Genomic DNA, 24,077 nt, shown 5'->3' with positions numbered 1-24,077 from the left:
CTAGGAGCATAAACAAAACTTATGCTCTCGACAACAAATATCACTGTTACCAGTAGTATCTTTTTAAGAGCTGCAAAAAAACCCACGAGGGCCAACATGTCAACCCTGCGGACACGCATTGTTGCAAAATACAATTACAGGTCTTGTTTTAGTTGCACTGACAGTCTCAACATTGTACCCAGGTGGCTGGTATTGTTGTGCTACTCAGAGCATACATAATAAATACATGTACACAACTGCCTCCCCTAAACAAACATATATGAAGATGGATTTGCTTTATTAAAAGTACATGTATAATCACAGCTACCAGTTGTAGCAACACTTTCAATCAGCACAAGACATTGATACAGCCTGGTTGTTGAAACTGCCACCGCAAGCAAAAATAAAATCTGTACCTACCAATATCTAACACTAACAGGTCAAGTCCAATTGAAGTTCTAACCCTGGAGTCATTTTATTATTCAAGACAAATTGGTAAGCTGACTTGCTTCACCCCATTCTACCAACCAATAAAATGGCTTGTTCAGGATGTTCTCCTATTACAGTACTAAATTATCAAGACAGCATATACTGAGACACATTCTGAAAGACTAGAGCAATTGTTGGAAAAGAAATGTTTGCTTGGATATCCAAACTTGTGGACGTTGAGAACAACATCATTTTTCCAAAACAGCACACCCGAACTCAAAGGAACAATGTCATGGTCAACTTTCTTCTGGATCACAAATGCCGTAAAACAATACCATCATCATTCGCATTTTTCTAAATTCAATAAAAGCAAAAGCACTTTACCAACAATATCACTGTCATACAGAAATGTTTGTGCTTCAGCAAGGATTCTTATCTGTTTTTCCTTAGACAAAAAAAGAAAGAGCGCACCATATAATTTCAAGATGCTGAACTTTAATTTTCCCTCAAAAACACAGATACAAAGGTCACAGGAACTATAAATGGAATCAACAAAACCCCAACCACTCACTAGAACATTGGGAAAAGCTGCACAGCTATAACTCTCAGCCAAAAGTAGACAACAAAGCCATCATGATGCAAAGGTATCTATAAAATCTGTGCCATTTCACTATTGTACTGTGAATTAAGAATGGTATGTGTAAAATCCAGAAAACAAACTTAAAAAGACTTGACCCTTCCTCCTAAACAGCCAAACTCCCAGATGAATCATACAAGAAACAAATGTAAACAATACCATTCTAGGAATCGGGCATCAAGTTGGGGTGTCCCTGGAAACAAGTTTCAACGTTTTCCCAGTAGAATTGTTTCCAGCAAAAAGCTGTCCCTACATCAGACCAATCAATTACTGAATGTTGCTTTAACATGCTGACTCTCACTTTTACAAGTACATGGCAGCATCAATCACAATCAAAGCTGGTAGTTTTAACTACAGGAAGGCTATGTACCACAGGAATGATTTTGAGAAAAATGCAAATTGCAGGAGTTAAACCCTTTTCAGATTGTTCCCATGTATTGCTTTTATACTTTATTAGATCATATACTGTGTATTGTGGGAAACTATGATGACACTAATATCTATTCTAAGACATTGTTGTTTACCTAAATCTGTCCCCAGGGTTTTATGCACCCTGCATAATTAAGCAAAATTTGATCATTTTTTGCATAATTTCTGATTGTTCTCCTTTATCACTCTTTGTTAAAATTAACAGAATCACATAATTTCACATTTTTGGGCTCAGTTTGCATAATTTCATAATTTTTTTTGCATAAAACCGCAGGGACAGCTAAATGTCACACAGACCACTTTTAGTACGGAGCCACTTCCAACTGATTATAGCAAAAATCAAGAGCATTATAAAAAATAAATGACCAATAAAAGAGATAAATCTTTCAAGTTTAAAGTGTCACTGTAAGTAACTTTACAAAGCTTCCTCCCTCGGAGAACTGCTCACTTCAATAGCAATGTCTCCCTGTAAGCCGAGATGCTACAAAAGTTCAACTGCACAGCATCGAGAAGCACAACCCTTCAAGCTGGTGGAATGATACTGACACGCATATTGAAATGTACCAGTGAGTTCATCATTTCAGTACATTTCCTTTTCATTCTGACTCGAATCACTGTGTAAAATGTTACATCTTCCAACATCCAAGCAACCCACTTGCGTATTTAGTTGAGCTTTAATCTTAAACCAACAAGAACATTTTAGTACATATAATTTAGTTGTAAAAAAAAACCCTAAGCACTAGCAGCCAGTATTTCAACATTATTTCATCTTGTTTTTCTACAGCCTCTTTCTAATTCTAACTTCAAACATATCCAAAGACTATCTGTTTCAGTGACAACAACAGAGGAGTTCAAAACAGAATGCTATCGCTTTGAAACATCTGACTGAAACAGCTTGAGAAAAAATTAGAAACAATAAGAGACATTAAGAGTATCAATTCCTGCCTTGAGCATGGTAATACTTCATCAACACAAGATGCGAAAAAAAACCCAACTCACGACTAGAGAGACCTACAGCATGTGAGTTCACAACAACTGTGGGAATGGGAACAAACACAAAGCAGACATAGAATAAGAACAAACTGAACGCATCTTGAACAAAACGCACATAAGTGTCTTCTGACCGTAGAATATCAAGCTGCATCATTCACCAACAGGACTCCAGTGTGACCACAGAGAGCCAGCTATATACTTATTTACGCCATTTTATACCTTTGGTCATTATGAGCGTCACAGAAACGAAACTCGTTTCAGCCCTATACAAATCAAGTAACAGCACCCCAGTCTGACTCATTGTCAGCCCACACACCCTGACTAAATGATGACTAATTGTTATCAGCATAATACAATGTCAAGACTCATTACAAAAATACAAAACGTTGTCACCTTTGATTGTTTCCTCTTTAATTGCTACGGAAAGTCAGAACTCACCAATAACAAGAACAACGTTCTTATTTTGCTTTTTCATGGTTTAACATATGACAAAACCGTTTGAACCTCAATCAAATGCAACTTTATAATTATAGACCATCACAAATTTAACAAATAGAAGCAGAATTCTTTAAATGCAGGGAAACAGTGTGAGACTTCAAAACAAGTGGCCTGGACTCATGGTATACTAAATAAAGTGCATATACACTTACAGGAATATCATGAAACAAAAGAGATGTACAATCATAAAACTTTGTTCACCACTAGGGAATTTTGAAGAAGAGGGCCTCATCAGGTTCCTGAATTTCAAGTTTCTAATCAAGGTAAAAAATGAAGAATTCTCGCCAAATGCGACACACTGGATCAACCTGCACATTGACAATGAGTAATGCAGAACAGGTCCCATGGCAAAAAGGTATAATGTAATACTGATATAAAGAAAAAAAATTGTTTCACTTTGCATTGATTACTGGAATGACAGAGTCCTCACATTTCAAGACAAACCACCCACAGTATAATACTTTTGCCCCTTTTTCAAACCTTCCTGTCAATTTGGGGGTGTAAAAACACCAACGTATAACAAAAAATAATGAAACCTTCCTCTCAAACCCATCTCCCATTTTGCACTTCCAAATACTTCCTTACTTTTCTTTCCCAACCAAACAGTCATCAGAACTTGAGTTATGACCACCAAAAGAGACCAAACGCTTTACTTCCTATAACCAGATTTAAAGTTGTACTCGTGACCATCAAACACTTAACTCTCTAACATCACATGAACCTACAACGTTTTAAAATACTTAAGACATAAAAATAAAAACCACAAAACAAAAAGGAATCCAAACAAATAACAAAAAACTAGGTGGGTGGCTCCGTTTGAGCAACAGGGTAGCTGAATACCTCAAGACAGCAAAACAACCTATCCCACGAACAGGCTCATGCAGCATGTTTTACTCTTGTGGAAAAACATTATATTAATCTCATCACAGTGGAGGCTAACCCATATGCACAGAAATATCCCAGAGATCAGGACCATGTCACCTCCTTATCATTGCATGGCAAACAATTTACAGACCAGAGCAGCACCCTCAACTTTCAATCAAAATGGGGGGGGGGGGGGGGGGGGGGGGAGGACAAGACATGAAAAATTCTAGTAGAATATGTACCAATCTTTCAACTTCAACAATCCTTGCACGTGTTCAGAAAAGGAAAAGTAAAATAACGCAGCTCCAAATATGTCAGAGAAGTTGAACATACAAACATTAAGGTAAAAGCATTACTTTATCAATCTATAAAAACGCCATCCCCAGTAAAAATAATAAATAATGCATCTATTTATTCATTCCACTCTACAATAAGTTACCTATGTACACTATTTCACACATACTTCACAAATAAATAACAGTACTGAGACATTGTTCAACCACTTGAAACCATTCGTATAAACACACACTGCAATAGCTGAATGGCAGCTTCTTCACACATGAAGCAGTACCTTGTACAGGCAGGGCATTACTCATCTGTAAGATCATTCCTTCTTAAGGCTGAAGGGCAACAAATGCTCCATGTACAGAAAATAGCATGAGAGAATGAAGGGAACATAAAGAGTTGTATTGAAAAACCAGGTCCTTGGAATTGCAGTAGAATAACACGGTGTTCAATAGTCAGTCAATGTGCTTCTTTACTCAGGGCAGTTACCCATATATACAACATTTCACATGAAAAAAAAAAAATTGTTCAACAAGACATGTTGGCCAGAGAGCTGAACACACTCGTAGAAGTCCACTTAAAAATATTTCTGCTGCTTTAATCTAGTCACATGGCTGACCTGCACAACAGAGCTCCTGGAGAACCCACGCACAGATTACATATCACACAATGGAAGCGCTTTGAAGACGTGACCAAAAATATCTTTTGTGTAAAAGGAAGGATGGGACTAAGGGGGGCAAGAAAAGGGCCACATCTTACAAGTTTTGTCAGTGTCTCAGGACATGTTTCTTCAATTACGACACCTGTGACAAATTCAACAAGTGACCCAGCTGCTTCATCATAGTGAGACATAATTTGTGCTTTGTATTGTCATTTTGCTGGCTTCAATATATGTACAAAACATGGGACAAAATTGCTCAAAAGGGCCTCAGCCGGTACAAAAACAAAGATTAAAGCAACAGCATTCAAGTAGCCCTATTGAGGCAGAAAACAACATTCCTCCTTGTAGAATCTCATCAGTGAGCATCAGATACATCATGGCAGATAGGCAGTGGTGTTCAGGAATAACAGCTTCAACTCCTCTATGGCAACTGTAAACATCACGTGGAGTTCTCCCGCTCATTTGTAGACACTAGGGAGGCTGCAATAAAAGATGAGACACCTGAACATTGTGTGCACTGACAACATAACCAAAACTTCTTTCAAGTAAATTATACTATCAGGTATTCAAATAGAGCTGTATACCACGCACTCCCATTATTTTCACATATGCAAAAGCCTAATAATAATAATATCCACCACTTATTTTGTTTCCCTAAATTATAATCAAGCCATACACTATTTATGGCTATTCTAATTCTTGCTAAAAGCAAGAAATTCATCCCAGAGTTAAAGTAACATTTTCAAGCTCTAAAAATAATTTTCTGGGCTATCTGACAAAGAAAAGAGTTAGTAAGTGCATGGGTTTCATGCCTCTTGTAACACTGCTAGGTCATTCACTTGACAAAACATGCTACTTAATAGTTAACCATATTTTCAAAAGCTTCAGCTTAAGACATTCTAACCCCTAACCTTAGTCTAGCCCAATATCAAAACGGGCAACACAAAACACAGTTCTGTAATGCCCAACCCCACCTCATTCTCAATCTTTGAGTTCAACAAACACAAATTCGAGCCTTATGGAAAAGAAATCCTCAACTCACCCAGCCCTAATGCCAATAATATTGGTATGCGCGCACAATGCTCCAACCCCAACGCCTACAGTATCGGAACGGAAAATTTCACTCTCGTGACCGAAAACACTACTTTTGTGTGAGGCAGACTATAGCCTAATTGGAAGAGTAACCATTTTTCATTTGAAGCAAGACTATGACCTGAAATGCAAACCCAAATTTAGAACAAAGAAAGCTATATTAATGAACCATGTGAGGGGGGTGCGAAATTTGAATGCACTTTCTTTCTTCGCTTTCGGTATACTTTTTGACTCTGTATATAGACCCTTAACCATGGACTATTTCATAAAAATACAACATATTTTGCCTTCAAATTTTCAATACATACAAATAAAGGTTTGAATAAAATATTTACCAAATTTGAGAATGAAATGTTAAAATTTAGTACTTTTTAAATTTTTTTAAAAGAGGTAAAAATCTCTAGGGAGAGCTGACAAAATACTCACTTTCTCTCTCTTTCCTGCGAGCTCGTTTTCTCCTCCTGTCAATACTAGCCACCTCAGATTTCAAGTTCATGTATATCGTCTTTATCTCTTTCATCTTAGAAATGAGGAAATTACACCGGTCTTCACCTTCCAAGTACTCCCCAAGATCTGAGAGGAAGGGGAAAAAAATATATATAAATAAATACAATCAAAATTGAGGGTGAAAAATATGCACACACATGAAAAAATCAGCTTGAGGCAGAAATCTTTTACCTTTGTGCCTGGTTTTAATACAAAGTTTATATATCTGAAACAATATCAGCTTGACTCACTTGGCCAAAAAAGAAGAAGTGCAAAAATAAGACTCACTGTGCAAGCTTCTGAACTGTCTGTGCTATGCAAAACTGCACATATCAGGCTTGCCAACTTTTTATAACCAAATTGGCCATACCCAATGTTATAGCATCAGGTTTGTAACAACAAACAAAATTACATCCGAGCAAGGCTGGTTTTAATGTAGTGCCCAAGTGGGGGAGATTTTAAATAAGTCCTCTCAAAAATCTTAATTGCAGAAGTCCCAGGAAATTCAAAACAGTTGGCAAGTCTGCAGTACACATTGTGTGGGTCACACAGAGCAACTGGGTCCACTTTTCCAACAATGGATCAAAGACATTTTTAAGATCATCCGAGCAAAGGAATGAATGGAGAACTGTGATCGCCGATGTCTGTTGCAGATCTGGCACTGGATGATGATGATGATGTTGATGATCAAAGACAAAAAGAGTTCAGATTCAATGCATGTACACGGAGGGGAGGACGAGTAACTCACCAGCACTGAAGTTAAACTTGGACGGTCGGGGGGACTTGGACATGTCTGCAAACTTGGATGGAGGCGAATCTGGACAATGGTTCGGGGTGGTTGATGATGAGCCATGTGAGTCCGAGTTCTTGTATATAGAGCTGTCATTGCCAATGTCTGAAAAAAATATTTACAATCCTGACTTCTGCACGTTTTATACTTGTTACAGGCAAAATTTTTCTAAAAAGGCAGCTGACATGAGCCATTCATTTGTTCTAATTCTGGTAAGAAAATTTACCCAAAACGATCATTTCTTGCAGGCACTCGTTGAAAACTAAATAGCATCTTCAGGCAGTAATAATCTTGGGAACTATAATAATACACGAATACGGCCTGCTTTTAGTCATTTCCCATCGGGAAGGAAACAAAATTAAAAGAAAGATTCTAAATACTCAACAATACTTCTTCAGAAGGCCATTGTGCTCTCAGTGTTGTACAACATGGGACCACAAAACGTTTACCAATATTATGCCCACACAATAAAAGACAAGTCTAGTCAAGTTTGGCTCGTCTACACACATGGCACCACTGAACTGACACAACATACTTACAGACTTCGCTTGTAACATATTTTTTTAAATCCCACAAATCCAGAGCCATATGATATTTCAAGGGGGAGTAATTTTTTAAAGATGAATTGTTTTTTTCAAATGTAGGATTATTTACGTTCCCTTCAACACAATTTAGATATTTAGATATATGTATTTCAACCATGCCTTTCAGGGCTAACCATGGCTGAAAAGGATACGACATCCAGGCAGAAAGACAGAAACTTGAAAAAAAATTCTCCCCACTCAGGAATCAAACTCGAGTCTCCTGCATGCGACAGCAAAGTGACTAACAGCTACACCACAGAACCGGTCAATGGGGAGTGAATATTGTCATTCCCTCGGAAAAGCTGCCGTAGCAATGGACAGGAGAAGAGCACAGAAATGCTCAAGCTCCAAAAACAAAGAGGACAGCCTATCTCATTTAACAACCTCTGTTATTTGAGCTTAAAAGTTCAAGAGCACTGTAACAGCCAGTTAGAGTTGAAGACCAGACAGAAAAAAAAAGGCAACAGTGAAGAAAAGAGGATGACAAAAGAAGACATAAAGAGTATGTCTCTGGGAAGAAAAAAAAATCCCGTCCCCTCCCCACTACCATAAAAATAATGGTCCAGCAAAACAAACCACAAATCTGACAAACAAACAAAAAATCCCCCAAGACCACTTACATTTTGGTGATTTCCTAGCTGTTCTGCTTCTCGTGCCATGCACCCTTTTCTTCTTCTTTGGGGAGGGCAGACCATTGCTGAGTTCTTCTGGCTGCTTCCTTTTCTTGGAGGCAGGCGGCAGGTCCTGTTCTGTGCCACTGCTCTCAGAATGTTGAGCTGTCATGTTGGCGTCCAGATTGTCGGTCGAGGCAGTGCTGGTCACGTCATTGTCCGAGGGAGATTCACTGGCAGATTTTGATTGTGCAATATTCGAAGACGACGCGGGTAACGATAATGATGATGATGAGGATGAGGTGGCAGAAGGACACACCGGTCTAGAGCTTTCTGATTTAGGAGCAACATTGTTACTGGCACTGAAAGAAGGAGAGTCTTTCTCATGCATAGAAGCATTCCCATTGCCCTCGGCCTCGTCATGCTCCGGGGTGGTGGGTGGCGTGTTGTCGAAAGGAGCAGTGGTATCTGGTCTCTCCAACTCGGGCTCAAAACCTTGACTTTCTAGGAAGCCCCCCGATTCAGTTCTTTCTCTGAGACAAACAGATTGACTCGTCTCAGCACTAGAAGACGCTGATGGAACAACAGTGTCCACAGGTTGAGAGGATGGAGGAGGGGCAGCGACAACAGGAAGAGGGCAGTCAGGCACGGTCTGAGGCTCTTTCCCTGGTGATTTCTCATCTTTTATCTCCCTTACATTGTCCACAATATCTAAAGTGTCCTTACTGACTGACTTCTTACCGATTTTAGAAACACGAGACACATCCTTCTTATCACTCTCGGAGGCTCGCTTCGTTCTGCGCTTCTTTTGAGGTGGCTTCTTGTCTCCGTCTTCCTCCGCCTCCTGTAACGAATGCTTCACAGCTTCCACAACACTGTTCACCGTGTTCTCATACTGATCAATCACTTCTTTTTTGGCTTCCATCGCTAAATCTTTCTTCTTGCGGCCCTTCTTTTTCACAGGAACTTTCTCAACAGTTGCCGACACTGCATCAGCACTAGGCGGGGAAGCCAAGACCTCCTCTATGGTGCCAGAGACAGAGCCACTGGAGGCTGTAGTGTCTTGAACAGAAGCAGAACCCTCCTCCACCTTGGTTTCAACCACAAACTCTGGGCTTATTGGTTTTTTCTTCGCCTTTTTCTTAACTTTCTTTTTCTCTCTCTCCACTCCATCATCTGATGTAGACCCACCTTCTTTTGAAACTATAGGTGGCTTCTGGCTCGGCTCCCACTTTTTGGTAATTTCCGGTTGCCAAGGAGTGTCAACTTCAGCATCAAAGTCATACGGTGATGGGTCAACTTTACCTGTCAGAACACTCGATGCCGCCTCCAGGATTGGCTCCAATGTAGGAATGTCAGAGGCTCCGGCTCCAGATAATTCAGGAATCTTTCCAGACTTCTTTGCATCTTTTGTGAGGTCCTTCCTCCTTCCTTTACCTTGACGACTCCTTTCATTTTCCTTCTCTTTCTTTTCAGGTTCAAGATCAATTTTCTTCAGCTGAGGAATACCTTGATCAATGGAAGGAGGAAAGGATGGAGGCTCCTCATCTGTTGCCTTCTCAACAGGCTCTGGAACGAGAGACAGGCTTTCACTCACACTATCCTTCTGCACCTCCGCCTCTTCAATGATCTCCAGTTTAGGAGACTCATCATCAACAGGCACATTTGAAACACCATCATCAGTTACCTCCTCTTTGGCAGTCACCTTTTCCTCCTTCTCTTCAGACTCTCTAGCTTCCGTCTCTGGCATCTCATACACAACAGAACGGATCTCATCCACAGCATTTTTCACCTCCATCAAGGAAACGGTCACTTTTTCTGCTTTCACAACTTCTGGGCTTACCACTTTCGATTCCACGCACGATGTTGCTGGGGCTTCTGGTACCTTCTCAGAAAGGTCGGTGCCATCATCTGGAACGAGGGATTTGTCTTCAAGGCTAACAATTTTAGTTTCAGGAGGTACATCCAAAGAAATCACCTGAGGACTCTCCACAGACACAGAATTTTTAGGCTCCTTCTTTTTACTTAGGATTTCTGTTTCTTCTTTGGCATCTTCCTCAACAGTAACGGTGGCAGGTGCAGGTTCTTCCACAGGAATTTTTTCACTGTCACTGACAGGGACCTCAGTGTCCATTTCAGGCTTAGGAGCCTCCGACTCCTCTTCAACCTCAACTTCCAACATCTCCTCTGCTTCTTCTTCCTCTTCCTCCTCCTCCTCCTCTTCTTCTTCCTCCTTGGTGTTGGAATCGTCATCAGCCTGCTCAGAGCCAGTTGCATCTTCGAGATCGCTACCCATATGACTTTCTGCAAATAAAAGAAGAACCATGAATGATACTCGGAACCATGAAAACAATCCCAAAAACAATTAAGAGATTTTTTAAGCCAAATGCAATGAATACGAGCTTACTGGTCAAACAAAGATTGCAACTGTATGTTGTTCTTGAGTAAAATTTTGTTAAAGAATCATGAAAAACTAAACAAATTTGTCTGTTTGGGTATACAGAAGCACACTGACACAATAATGATCATTTACTACTGAAAACAGAAACTAGAGGAAAAGGAAATTAGTAGGACTTGTCTGTGGCATTTTTTTTAATGCAGTGGAAGAAAGCACCAAAAAGAAAGCACCCACAATCAGCCCAAACACAATGAAAAGGTCATATATATTAGACAGGAATATTAGACCATCAATTGACATAGAATCTCAAACTAAGACCTCATACAACAGCAATACAGACACCCACAAAACTGTAACAAAGTGTTCAATTAAAAAATACACAGGTTTGCAGCAGCTAAGATAAAGGAAACAAACATGAGGACTACAGCATGACTACAGTAAAAAAAAAAAATTTTAATCAATCAATCAATCCATCAAGCCTTGGACCTTCATTTCTCCTCGACAACAGTAGTCGTCTTGGACAGGTTTGACTGTAACTCCCTTTCTTTTTCTTTTAGCTCATCTCAACAAGTAAGATTCAACTGAATTGAAGTTCTGGTTACAAAACTGATGTAATTTAAAGCTTACCTGAAGATTTAGAGTCAGAGTCTGTGAGGGCTGACCTACGGCGCGTGATACGTTTGCCTGAAATACACATTTAAAAAAAGAAAAAGAAAAGTCAGACCCGACCTGCAAAAACATGCAGCTATTAAAACATCAACAAAATAAGCTGCCACTCATGACATCCCAAATACAAGTTAAGTTTTAATGAAGCAAAAGAACATCAAACCCTGCTTCAACCTTAGTTTCATGAGTTTGGAGCTAGAGAAAGACACTTCAACACAAAAGCAGTCACTCAGTGGCGGACACAAAGCAACACAGAGATACAAGGGACAGAAAAAAAATTCAGGCCCACTGTAGGCACCATCCAACCACCCACTAACTGTACAGAATTCCATTACCCCACTCAAATGTAAAAGGAACAACGAGTACAGGACACATTAAATAAGGGGAAATTTACTCAAATATAAAACCACAAGGGGGGAGGACAAAATGAAGTGGTACCTGGCTTTTTGATTAAGACAGAGATTTCTGAACTTGACGAGCGAGTTGCCCTAGTCTTTGCAGCAGACACCATTTTTGGGGTCCTGAAGATGGAGCCTGGCTTTTTAATCACAGCAGATGTTTTCGTCGGTTTGATCTTCTTCAGTACAGAAGAAAATGTTGACTGCAAAACAAAAATAAAAGAAATGCAAAAACATTGATTAAGAATATCAGCTAAGACAACCATATGTGGGTAATACAATACAAAACAAAAAATCCCCAAAACAAACAGGTAGTATTTAAAAAGAAAAAAGAAAACAATTAACAATTATGAACTTTGCACAATCAAAAGAATGTAACTGAATAAAAACTAGAAAGCAAAATTCGAACTCCATCCAAATTAAACAAAGGCTACCCAGAATGTTTTATGTTGAGGATTGGACCTAAACGGTCACTCAGTTTACTGTAACATGGATAGTGGGCTGAAAAACAGAGTTAAACGAAAACAAACCTTACAGTGTCCTGCTACATTTAACTTTTCTATGCACTAGTTTTAACCATGACAAGATTTTCTCAAACAATAAAGACAGTTTGTGTGTAGAGTATCAAATGAGCAACTCTTACCACCATTGGCTTGGGAGATGACTGTTTAGCTTTCTCAGCATCAGGCTTGTCGAGCACAGACACAACTCGGTCAGCCCGAATCCACTCATCATATCTGAAAACAAGAGGCCAACAAGCATGTTACCTACAGAGAATCAGCAAAAGAAGTATTGTTTCTTAGAGCTCTCAAAGCTGAAATGACAATAACTTGATTGCAGAGGGATCTCAAAAGGGATCAAAATGCAATCTCTATTTATCACTCCATTCAGAGAACTATGTGCAACTATAATGTTATACATCACTTGTATCAGCCTGTATGATGCACCTTTATATTATCACACCCAAAAAGACCTTAAAGATGAAGATTTTAAAGCATTTTAAGGGTCTCCCAGAGAGAAACATGCTTTTTTAGAGAGGTGATTATAAAACCAAATGCTTTGATTTCTAACAAAACTTGAAGGAAAAATGAACCCCTTTCAAACATTATGGGGGGATTCACTATTGACAAAGTATGCTGCTGAAACAATGATGCTAAAAAAACAATGCTAGATGAAATGAGACCATTGCAAAGCTAATGGCAAAGCAAACAAAGGAACAAATACCTGAATCAACTGCCCGTTATCTGTACATATATCTTCTTACTCTACATTATACTTCTTTAACATTACTATTCCAAAAGACCAAAAAACAAAACCCAATATTCCATGAATTATTATCAAACAATACGATGCATCAACACAAAAATATATTTAGACAATCAGCTGAAGAACAATTCAAAGACTTTTGTTTTGGTCTTCAAAGTGCAACCACCCCCACTTTCAACGATTAGATTACATTTCACAGGGGGGGAAAAAAAGAAAAGAAAAAACAAGCTTGACAAGATGCAAAATACACACACATACCTATTATTCCATCCAGTATAGTGAACTAAGTATGTTTTGTGTGTACCATCTTTGCCAGAGTCAACAACCTGTTGAAAGAAAAGAAAAAGCTCCATAAACATCTGTAGGTCTTAAATGAATGACAAGAATATGACAGCAACACTGAGACTGGGGGAGGTGAAATTCAAGTTAGTTAAGATTTTTTTTTTAAACCCTAATTATATATGTATAAAAACAAACACATAAATATTGTATTCAAAATCCTGATTATTTCAATATAAAATTTATGAGGAAAATGAAAACTCTCCCTTTGTCAAGATATTTGTCTCTCTTCTCCAAAGACACATTCACAAACAATTCCTGTAAACAAACAAGCACTCTGAACTTATATGACATATACAATTTAGACAGACATTCGTTTTATTTTATAACAAACACATTTTGAGGCATATACTCTCAGGGTGACTGCCAAACCGGCTTCTCAATTTTCCAGGGGCATGTTACATAACAATAACAGCATATGTGCTCCATTTAAATATATATATTTGAGCGCTCATATATGACTTATGCAGTTGTGAGCGGCATAAAACTCTTACTGAACTATCTCTCTCTCTCTATATACATGTATATGTATAAAATATACACAAGAACAATCTTGATACTCCTGATCGACCTCGGTGTTACATACACTTCAGCCTGCTGTCATAGCCGCCTGTTCGCGGGAAATGAATATCACAATTGCGAGCGGCCAAAATGAACTTACTGACCTCACTGGAATTTGTTTTCAAATATTCAAGAATTTCATGTATTTTCCCGTGTCTGCCCGGCTTTTTCCCAGGGCAATTTACAGATTCCCTCAAATTCCTGGCGCAATCCCAGGTCTCTGCGATTTTTTTCAAATTCCCGGATAATTCCCAGGACCCGACAGTCACCCTGTACTATAAACCTGGGAGCAAAAAACTGCTGGCACTACCAGTATCTTACCTTTGCATTGTAAATTTTCTGGTTCTTGCCCCTCCCATACTTGACTTTGAGCTTGGATCCAACAGGGAAGTCTTTCTTTGCCACAGTGTCCTGCTTTGGGGGTTCAGACTCTTCTTCTTCCTCACTGGGGATCACAAATGTCATTGGTTTTTTGCTTATGCTGAGCCAACAGTTGAACATGACGGAAGAGCCACAGTTTACCATAAATACTAAGACTACGATTATACATTAGGATTAATAAAAACGCACTGGAACATGATTTACAAAAAATACTTGGAGAGAGAGGTAATTGGGATGACTGCTAAATACTTCAGGTGAAAGGATTCATGTCGGAAATTGCTTCTTTTTTTTTTTTTAAGTGAAGACTACTGGGCAAACCAAATCCCTTTTGAACAATAAATTAAAAATTTATATGAGAAGCCAAAGACAGGAATCGTGGTGAAATCAGGCTCTCGTCAAAATAATGAAATCAAAGAAATTTGCATTTTTATGGCCGTTCGCCAATTTATTTCGAATTTTCTTTTTTGGCTCAACACCTTATACATTCATTTAAAAACAAAATTTAGTATGGGTTTTACTAAAAAAAAAAAAAAAAAAACATTGATTAAAGGCACCAAAAAAATGTAAATTTGCACTTTCCAAAACTCTGAGGCTTTGAACATCATCAAAGTTTGGCCGCCGTTTTCACGTTAATTTTACCTCTAAAACCAGGCGACACCCACCTCCATATTCAAATATCTCGATTTTTATTTAAGATAGATGGGTATTTTTTTCAAGGAAAGCAAAACAAATGTACAGGCTTTAAGATGGTACCAATAACTCCACATGCCCCAAAATTGATGAGCACCTGATTCCACCTCGCCGCGACACATATATTTTATGAAAGGAACAAAAGACCATTTTCACTTCCATCGACATACGCAGATTCCACGCCAGTGGCAGACTCAATGTCCAGAAAATAATGTAGTTAGAAATTAGTATACTATATAATTTACCTTTTCTCCGATTCTTGTTCTTCCTCCTCCTCCTCCTCATTCTCTGCATCTTTTCCTTTCTTTTCCTTCTTCAGCGGTTTCTTCTCCTCCACCTTCCCCTTCTTTTCGGCACTTTTCACTTCTTTCTTTTCAGCTGCCTTGACAAGCAATTCCTTCTTCTCAGAGCTTCTGCTGTCTCTCCTCTCTAGAGTACGCGGAATGTCTTTCTCCTTTTTGTCCCCGACTTTGAGGTCCCTGGTTGCAATCTTTTTGGCAGGAGGTTCTTTCTTCTCTGGTAGCTCTTTCTTCTCAGCTACTTCCTTTTTCTCTTCAACTTCTTCCTTTGGCTCCGCTTCTTTGCGTATATCAAGCTGGATCAGCTTCCGCCGAGTTACCTAAAATGACAACATATTTTAAAAATTTAAAGATTTGTCAAAGCAAGGCAATCAAAACCTTTTTGTTTAAGACATTTACAAAGCAGATAGACTATCATAAAAACTGCAAGATTTTTACTTTCTATTTGAGACCACGTTCTGGTAAACAAAACAAAAAAGAACATTCAGCCACCCTCCACCGACATTATACAAGAAGTGCAAAGATGTGAACTCTTTGTAAAATATATAATTTGTTGTTTTTTAAAAATTTTTAATAATTTAAAAAACCATGACAAACAAAAAACCCAACATTCAAATAGTAAAACATAATTTGATTATTCCAAATCAGCAGAGGCAAAAACCCACAAAGTGTTTTCTACTTACCCTCTTCTTTGGAGACTCTTTCACCTCTGCTGGAGGCTCCAACACAGGTTCTTCCTTCTTTTCCTCTTCCTTTTCCTTGCGAGCTGACCGCACTAGTTTCTTCTCTTCCTTCTCTTTTTCAGGCTCTTTCTCCTCTTCCTTCTGCAGTTTTCTTGTTGATTTACGCTCCTCTTTCTTTGCCACTTCTTCTTCCCTTTTGGCCTTTGCAGCTTCCTCCTTTCTCGACTTTGGAGTCGGGGACAAATCCTTTTTCACCCTCGAACCACTCACTTCATCCTTTCTGGTAGATTTGATCAGCTCATCTTTCTTGTCCTCTTTCTTTCCTTTTGGCGTTTCATCTTTCTTGTCATCTTTCTTTGATTTGGGTGTCTCATCTTTCTTTTCTTCCTTCTTTAATTTAGGAGTCTCATTCTTTTCTTCCTTCTTAGCTTTAGGGGTCTCCTCTTTCTTTTCTTCTTTCTTCGCCTTTGTCAGCTCTTCTTTCTTCTTTGGAGAATCCTCCTTCTTTTCCTCTTTCTTATTTTTAGCACCTCCCGCTTCATCTTTTTTCTCCTTCTCCTTCTGCTCCTCTTTAGCAGCCTGACCTCTGACATCCCTTCTGGGGGTCATTCTTCTTCCAACAGGATCATTCTCTTCTGTGGAAGCCACACTGGCAGTGTCCTGGTTGTCTTCTGGCTTCTCCGCTACGGGAGTCTCAACAACTTTCGGTTTTGGACTACTAGTGTCCTCCTTGGCCTGAAAATTGAACAGCACAAGAGAAGTAAAGCAATGAGCAATAACAAACTGGAAACATGACTCCCACAGACAGCACGAAACCATCCAGAAAACAAAAACAGGCTAACATTCTCAAATCCTGAAGTCTCATTATCAAAAACTTACATCTTTCACTATTCCAAGGTCTCCACATTCAGTCAAATGAGGTAGATAAAAAGAATCAAAATACTTTCATGTCTTCTGAGATTCTTTGACACAGAGAGCAGACAACCGAGATAGCAGCGGCAGTCCTTTACAGCAGCCATCTATCAATATCTAATGAAATGAGAATTTAAGCCAAGAAAATAATCATGTCAGAACAATTTAGCACTGGGAAAACATATTTTTTGAACCATCTGAGCCGATAAACACTCTGTGAAAAATAAGCTTAAAAGACTGACTCCAGGCTTACCTTTTCCGGAGGTTTTGGCGACCGCGGACTTTTCTCTCTACCTCTGAAGTTGAGGATGCTCCGACTTGAGTTCTGTCTCGCTCTGCCTGGGCGGCTTAATGTACCCATTGTACTCCCAAGCTTTCGATAAAATGTTTCATAGGCATCTAGATACCTGCAGAAAACGTCAAGAGATATTTTTTAGCAGATAGTCTTAAAATCTCTACTAGTTCACACAGAATAAACACTGAAATATATCATCCAAGACTGGGCAGGGCGGTAAAAATTGATAACTATAAAACATAACCGTTTACAACAATCAATTGATGCCAGTAGATATCGAGATAAAAAAAACTACTCTAAGACCCTAGCAAATCAAATTAACATGAAGTAATAAAAAGTAATACAATGAGAAGGTAAAAAATGCTTTCCAATAAACACACGATGAGACCTTCATTACTTTATTTTGTAAGATTTCATCAAATAAACATTGTTTAACCATTATCATTTTGATGCACAGTGATAGGCACAACATGCCATTCTATCAGACAACTTACTTTTTGTAGGCTGTTTTGATTTGGTGAGCAGGATTCAGGTGCAACGAAGGTAGACCCATCTTGCTGTAAACAACAGGCCATTTCATTTCTTTGGTGACCTGAAAGATAAACGCATCATATTTTTTACAAAACAAGTGACGGAAAACATTTCCAGAAGGAAGCCTGTTGACAGAAGCATCTCATTTCATAAAAAAACTCCCCACAACATTCATCACAAAAAGCATTTCACACATCAGGAAAGAAAGCTGAAAAAATCAACAACTTGCTCAAAAAACACCTACGAGAACTCATATCAAAGCAGTCAGCCACAGAATAATCTCCGCTAAATTACTTAAGCCTAGGCATGCTTCACAAAAAGCAAGACTTTCTTGGGAGGAAAAGGGATGAATCAAAATATTTCATGCCCTCCACTTGTATTTTTTTTCATGGTTAACTTGACTATAGCGCTATAGCATTAATATTTTAGAACATTCACATTATAATAAAATTGAGTTATTCACAATGAAAAAAGATAAAAGTAAACTTTTTAAAAAAGCAGCATTTTAATCATTCTGAATTCTGAAACGCATATAAATACTGGACAATCCCATTCGAATAAAGAAAAGAATGAAAAAATTAAAAACCCAAAACAAGCATTTCCATGAAAAATTTAACACAATAAAACTCACCTTATTATACCCTCCCAAGTTTTGAACAATCTTGAACAATTTGTACAGGTTCAGGTCTTTGTTCCCAATGGATGGTCCTTTGTTGATGGGTGTGCCTCTGTCATCCATGAACTTATAAAGTTGGGCGACAAACCTGTCTTTCTCTTCAAAAGGTTCATCCTCTGATGCCTGCAGAAAACAAAGAAGGGTAACAGTTTGCTTAGTCTAATCTATTGAATAGTATTTACCAAAAAGGAAAGCATTTAAAGGTGGTTAAAGATCTGAAATTGTCTATACACATAATGAAACATCATAAGCATGCACATATTTATTTCAAACAAACATTCAAACTATCTGTGATGTAACAGGTTAATGTCACATTACCACATCCTAAAAACATTAAATTATGTCAATTCATGGTTTTGTTTTACATATAAAATCCTCAAAAGAGTAGCAAAAGCAGGTCAAACAAAATATTATGAGACAATAATTTGAACGTAAAAACAACAGCGGTACTTTTGCCAAATTGGTTTGATATATATCTCTAGTACAAAAGACAATATAAAAAGCAACAAACTTACATATTCATCCTCCTCGCCTTCATCTTCCTCATCTTCAACATCAGATCCAAGCATTTCTTCTTTATTCCAGCCAACAGGCAGCTCTTTTGTGTCGTGATAAAGTAGAGCTTTCTCATAGGCTGAAACAACATAACAATTTTACTATATGACAGATGTGAAGAAATGTTATACCCACAACATACATATATAAGGATTTAACCCATCTTTACACTGATTTGTTTCCTTTTACACGATAAAAGGGGAAATACTTTGAATATTCAATATAATTTTTATCCGTGCTCCTCCATTCAAACATCAAGAACGCAATTAATTTGCAAGAACAATGTATTTATTTCTCATTGACGGGAACAAAATTTTATTTTCGATCAACTCTTTTAACAAATTAAAAATATAACCCAGGCTTTAAATACACTTTATCATTCAGTATCATTTAAATTCAGAGAAGGACAATAAAATTGCAAACATTTTACTCACCTGTTCGCATTGTCTTGTCATCATTTTTTATGGCGATGCTTCTAAGGAATTCTTTTAAGTCCTTTCGAGTGACAACCAAACTGAAACACAAATATCAAATTGTCCATCAACAAATATATCATTATAATACAATACAAAGAACTAGGGCATAGAAGCTAAGTATATATGCAATCAAATTTCTCCACATATATATTTTTTAAAGAAGTAATTGTACTTACACATACTTCTCAATGAGATCCCTTTTGTCTCAAAATCTACAACAGAGTTTCTATGCAATGAATGAAAATCTACCCACATACTGCACTGTTGAAATGGAACACATCAATTTGTAAACAGAGGACATGGATGATATGACGAAATTCAAAAATTTCTGAACAACTTTGAAGCTGTGCTGACCAGGGCTATACAATGTTAAGAACACAGAGAGAAAATGTAAGCACAAATTTGTAGGAGAGAGAGATATGGTAGTAAGAGAAAAAGTAGAGAGGGTGAAAGCAAACGGTGGTGGAGGGAGCATAATTCTTAGTACACATTTAGCTCTTAAGAGACCTTGTACAGCCATAGCTTGTCACGACTTTCCATATACGGCGAGAAAATCAGTCAGTTTCAAACTTTACTCCCTGAAGCAACTTACTAAAAAAGCTTTCCTCATGAACAAATCAGACCCAAAGAAGCAACAAATTGAGCCAAAAATTTCAGACAAGTCCCAAAGTCTCATCGCCCATTCACTAAAAAAGAAGAGAGATCTCTGAAATTAAAGATGAAATTAGAACAGAACAGAGACAATAAATACTCACAACTTCGAGTCTTTGAAAGAGCGAACCAAAATTTGGTCTCTGTTCTTGACCTCACTGATGCTGTTGGCATCTGGTAAAACAACCAGTGCTGGAATAACTGAACCCTTGCGATGGGGCAAGTCCACCAACATGAGTTTCCCCACTAGCTCCTGGTGACGACCCCGGTACATGGCTCTCCGTGGAGATTCCTCCTCTGATGCATCGTCTCCATCATCACTGTCATCACTGTTAGAATAAATGAAAGTTTTATTTCAACTCCACAAAGGCTTTCTTAGCAACCTTCATATCTTACTTAACGCCAGCACCTCACTCTGACAGTAGGGTCAAATAAATTCCCCCTTGATTATTTAACAACTCAAACAAAACAATGGCATGAATAACATGCAGTTCAAAAGAGGCAAACAACATAATCAACAGGACCATTTAAGACCTTTCCTAAGTACAAGCACCTGTATTCAAATGCATCAATATTCTTTAGGTTCTAAAAAGAAGATAAACAAAGGCCAAATACAACAATAATTGTACACTAATTTATAGAACGTATATAAAGAACTTACTCTGCTTTTTTCTTTGTTTTCTTGTTCTGCAGAACTGGAGTGCCAAAGTGCTCAGGGTGAGACAAAGGCAAATTATCCAAGGTCTAAAAAAAAAATGGAGAAAAAAAAAGTTACATATACAACATTTGCTCACTGCTTCAAAAAAGTTTTAAGGACCATTCAAGACAAACCAACAATGGCAAATAAACAGTAACTTTTAAGGAAAATAACCACTCTACAGTGTGAAATCAAAACTTTTTTAAAAGACACATAAAATTTTCACCAAAAAAACGTATGTATTCAGTTAAATGAAGAGCAAATTGTATGCAACATTCTCAACATTACCTCTTTACAATCAATGAGCCGAAAGTGTTGGCAAGTTGTTGATTAGAAATGTGATGGGCCGGCCAAGACATTTAGCAGGCTATATATCCCTACTACTTTATTCAGGTATTTATACATTTAGCAATTCTGATTCTATTTAAAGCATCTAATGCAGTAAATAGGGTTACTTTATCTAAAGCATGTTTCCTTCCAGTTTGGCGTCACTTTGAGGTCAATTTTTTTTTCATTTTTCTCCCTTGATATCAGATTTTCAAAGCATAATAAATTGACGAATATCAGGTTTGCAGCATAACATCCCATATAACATTTAGACCAATGTTCATTTTGACAGTCTAGCACACACATAGAGAAATCAGCAAAGCGCATAAATCTTTTTGTGATGTACAAATTCCAGTATATCAAGGGCGATAATAAAGTTGGACAAATGATTTTTAAAATGTACATAAATTATGCCCCCTCTGCCACATCAGTATGCATGTGGGTTCATAGAGATGTATGTTTTGCAGATACAAGTTTTTGTTACTAATTTTTCATCTATCACCTCTGCTAGGGTCTGCCTTATTTCCTCAACCAAGATGCTTTTCCACTTGGTCTTCTTTTTCTTCTCTGCCATGCCCCACTCTCTATTACAACTTCATCTCGACCTAAATTTACAGAACACCAGCAAGCTGTTGTTGTGTACTATGTAATCTCGGTTGAAGTGGAAACTGAAACGCGCTGAATAACATGACAAAATACTAGATACATGCCTCCACACAACTGTGACTCTCCACACACTACTGAGGTGTACAGGCCAGATCTACCACTGAACACATATGCAATTATAAACATGTCCTTCACATACACTCTTGCTCTCTGCTTATTGAGAGGTCTTTGGCCTTCATTCAACCCTCCCCCCCTCCCCACATCCCAGAGCAGAGACAAAAAAACTAGCTTTTGCATTGTTTGTATCAGGAATCATGAAAAGCAAGAAAATTGTAAGCTTTGACCATAGAATTAAACAGCATTTTGGTGATGTTGAATGATGCATCTTTGATAAGGCTTTGGAGGGTGTAAAAATAAAAAATTCTCAAAATTTAGACTTAAGTGGATTGCTTGTGACAGCGGTGATTGGCAATATTCATTTCTGAACAAATAATAACCCCAAACTTCATTCTAGCATTTCAAACAAACAATATTTCTAAGCTACTCAACAGATATATTCAAGGACTAAAAAAAAATCAAAAACCCCACCTTGTTGTCACATAGAAAAACTTTCTTAATTCTAAACAGATGTATAAACAGGTAATTCATAAGTCATTAGCAATTTTTTTTTAAGGGGGCTCAATATTTACAGGACAACAATTTTAACAAAAGACAAATTGAAACAATTTTTGTCACAGGCAGTCAGTATTTGACAAAAGATTCATGTCCTACTGTTGACACACTCGATTACGTAAGCCGTTGCAATGGAAATGGCAGCATTCTTGAAAATTGGATACACAATTTTTTTTTCCTCCACCATTTCTACAATTTTTAAAACTATTTTGCAACTTGCAAAATGTCACAAATAAATAGGTGCTTGCAGCTGGCTATTTTTATTTCTGATTCTATACTTAGAAAGTATCCAAAATTGTTCTAAAAGTTTGGGATATTGAATTTGATCTATAAAATAAAATATTTTTGGCATGAAAAAAAAAATTGTGTAGAAAATTCTAAAGAAAAACATAAAAAAGTAACCCGCCCACAACAAGTACGAACTATTTTTCTAACCACATGCCAAATTTCAAGTCTCTGTGTAGGAATATAAAAAAAAAGGTGGAGAAAAAATATGTGTTTTGAGGAAAACAAGGTTAAACATAAAAAATGTTAGTACACAATGTAGAACCCAGTGAAATTGAATTCTGTTAATTAATGTTACTCACTCAGTGACTAGTGTAAATAAAAATCTAGATTGAAAGAGGGATCGGAAAATACCAAAAGTATGAAGTGCTTACAGTGAGTGAAAATCAGTCCCCGAGGCCCTAGACCCGACCGGCGAGCCCCCTTAAAGACAACAAAAACCTATGACCTACTCAGACTTACCTCACTTTCAATAAAATGTTTATCTCCTTTAAGACACAGTTGACTTCTTCGTAAGGTTCTTTCATCTCCATCATCAAATACTGTTCAAAAGAAATTTTTCAAAAATGAACAAAAATTGAAACAATTTTAATACAAATAGTTCTTTCTAGGGAAAAAAAATCTTGAAATGCATAAAGTTATATCATTACCAGTAAAATTTCAGTTTTCAGGAAATATCTTGATTCACAATGCAATAACATATCTCTTCTTATAAATGAGAAATCACAGTAAAAGAATTAAGCAAAACATAAAAATGACAGTCTTGCTTCCAAACCAATTTAATTTCTTTGCCTCTTATTTCATTTTTACCAAAAGTTTGTGCCAAGCCTTTCATTTCTTGATTACACTTTGGAAGAAGATGTTCAGAAGCTATAACAGCACAAGAAAAGTTGTTTAAAATAACAACAAATACTTGAAAAGCTCAACCTCTTTGAGCGGCTCACAAAATCGTGCGTCTGATGTACTTTTTCAGCATAACCATAACTAGATCTGAAAGATAATAAATAACACATAAATCCACTTACCAACAGTGTAAGTACTCTGATCAATGAGTTTATTGATAGTGGCCTCTACTGGCTGACCTGTGTCAGGATGTTTTACTTCTACAATAGCACCAAGCTGTTAAAAGAAATAAAAATACAGGAATTAGAAATCTAGTTCATACTGAACACTCAGTCACAAACTTTGAAACATTAAGATATTCTCTTTACATGCTCAGATCAATTATTTTTTCTTTAAAAGCATGAAAATCCTATAAACCCATAAAGCTGCCTTCCAGAGTTAGTAAAAAATTGCTCATTTACGGCCACATGCAATCACAAAGTTTCTCTAGCACAGCACCTGGTGAGAATTGGAAACTTCAAGCATACACTAT

At 37.6% G+C, this 24,077-nt stretch overlaps 1 protein-coding gene across 2 annotated transcripts in view; it reads right to left on the bottom strand.

The window, feature by feature from the left end:
- LOC101853783 (AT-rich interactive domain-containing protein 4B) overlaps positions 1–24,077 on the bottom strand; it is a 28,318-nt gene that overhangs the window by 1,041 nt on the left and 3,200 nt on the right. Inside the window, exons 4-23 of one of the 2 annotated variants that reach the window (XM_035969389.1) lie at positions 23,728–23,821; positions 23,165–23,244; positions 20,777–20,859; positions 20,220–20,435; positions 19,423–19,502; positions 18,949–19,067; positions 18,389–18,556; positions 17,721–17,818; positions 17,185–17,338; positions 16,020–16,754; positions 15,283–15,656; positions 14,288–14,411; positions 13,325–13,392; positions 12,444–12,537; positions 11,841–12,003; positions 11,364–11,420; positions 8,348–10,642; positions 7,102–7,248; positions 6,294–6,440; positions 1–5,255 (exon numbers count right to left, since the gene is read on the bottom strand). The exon at positions 1–5,255 is cut by the window's left edge and continues 1,041 nt beyond it. In XM_035969389.1, coding sequence (XP_035825282.1) covers positions 5,215–5,255; positions 6,294–6,440; positions 7,102–7,248; positions 8,348–10,642; positions 11,364–11,420; positions 11,841–12,003; positions 12,444–12,537; positions 13,325–13,392; positions 14,288–14,411; positions 15,283–15,656; positions 16,020–16,754; positions 17,185–17,338; positions 17,721–17,818; positions 18,389–18,556; positions 18,949–19,067; positions 19,423–19,502; positions 20,220–20,435; positions 20,777–20,859; positions 23,165–23,244; positions 23,728–23,821 — 5,337 coding nt within the window. In that variant the 3' untranslated portion in view covers positions 1–5,214. Of the gene's footprint in view, positions 5,256–6,293; positions 6,441–7,101; positions 7,249–8,347; positions 10,643–11,363; positions 11,421–11,840; positions 12,004–12,443; positions 12,538–13,324; positions 13,393–14,287; positions 14,412–15,282; positions 15,657–16,019; positions 16,755–17,184; positions 17,339–17,720; positions 17,819–18,388; positions 18,557–18,948; positions 19,068–19,422; positions 19,503–20,219; positions 20,445–20,776; positions 20,860–23,164; positions 23,245–23,727; positions 23,822–24,077 lie in introns of both variants that reach the window. The other variant, XM_013081722.2, reaches the window with a different exon arrangement.

The sequence above is a fragment of the Aplysia californica genome, unplaced genomic scaffold, assembly GCF_000002075.1.
Source record: "Aplysia californica isolate F4 #8 unplaced genomic scaffold, AplCal3.0 scaffold00143, whole genome shotgun sequence".
Taxonomy (NCBI): domain Eukaryota; kingdom Metazoa; phylum Mollusca; class Gastropoda; order Aplysiida; family Aplysiidae; genus Aplysia; species Aplysia californica.
Note: the sequence above shows the minus strand (reverse complement) of the source record. Positions and strands in the feature narration are given on the sequence as shown.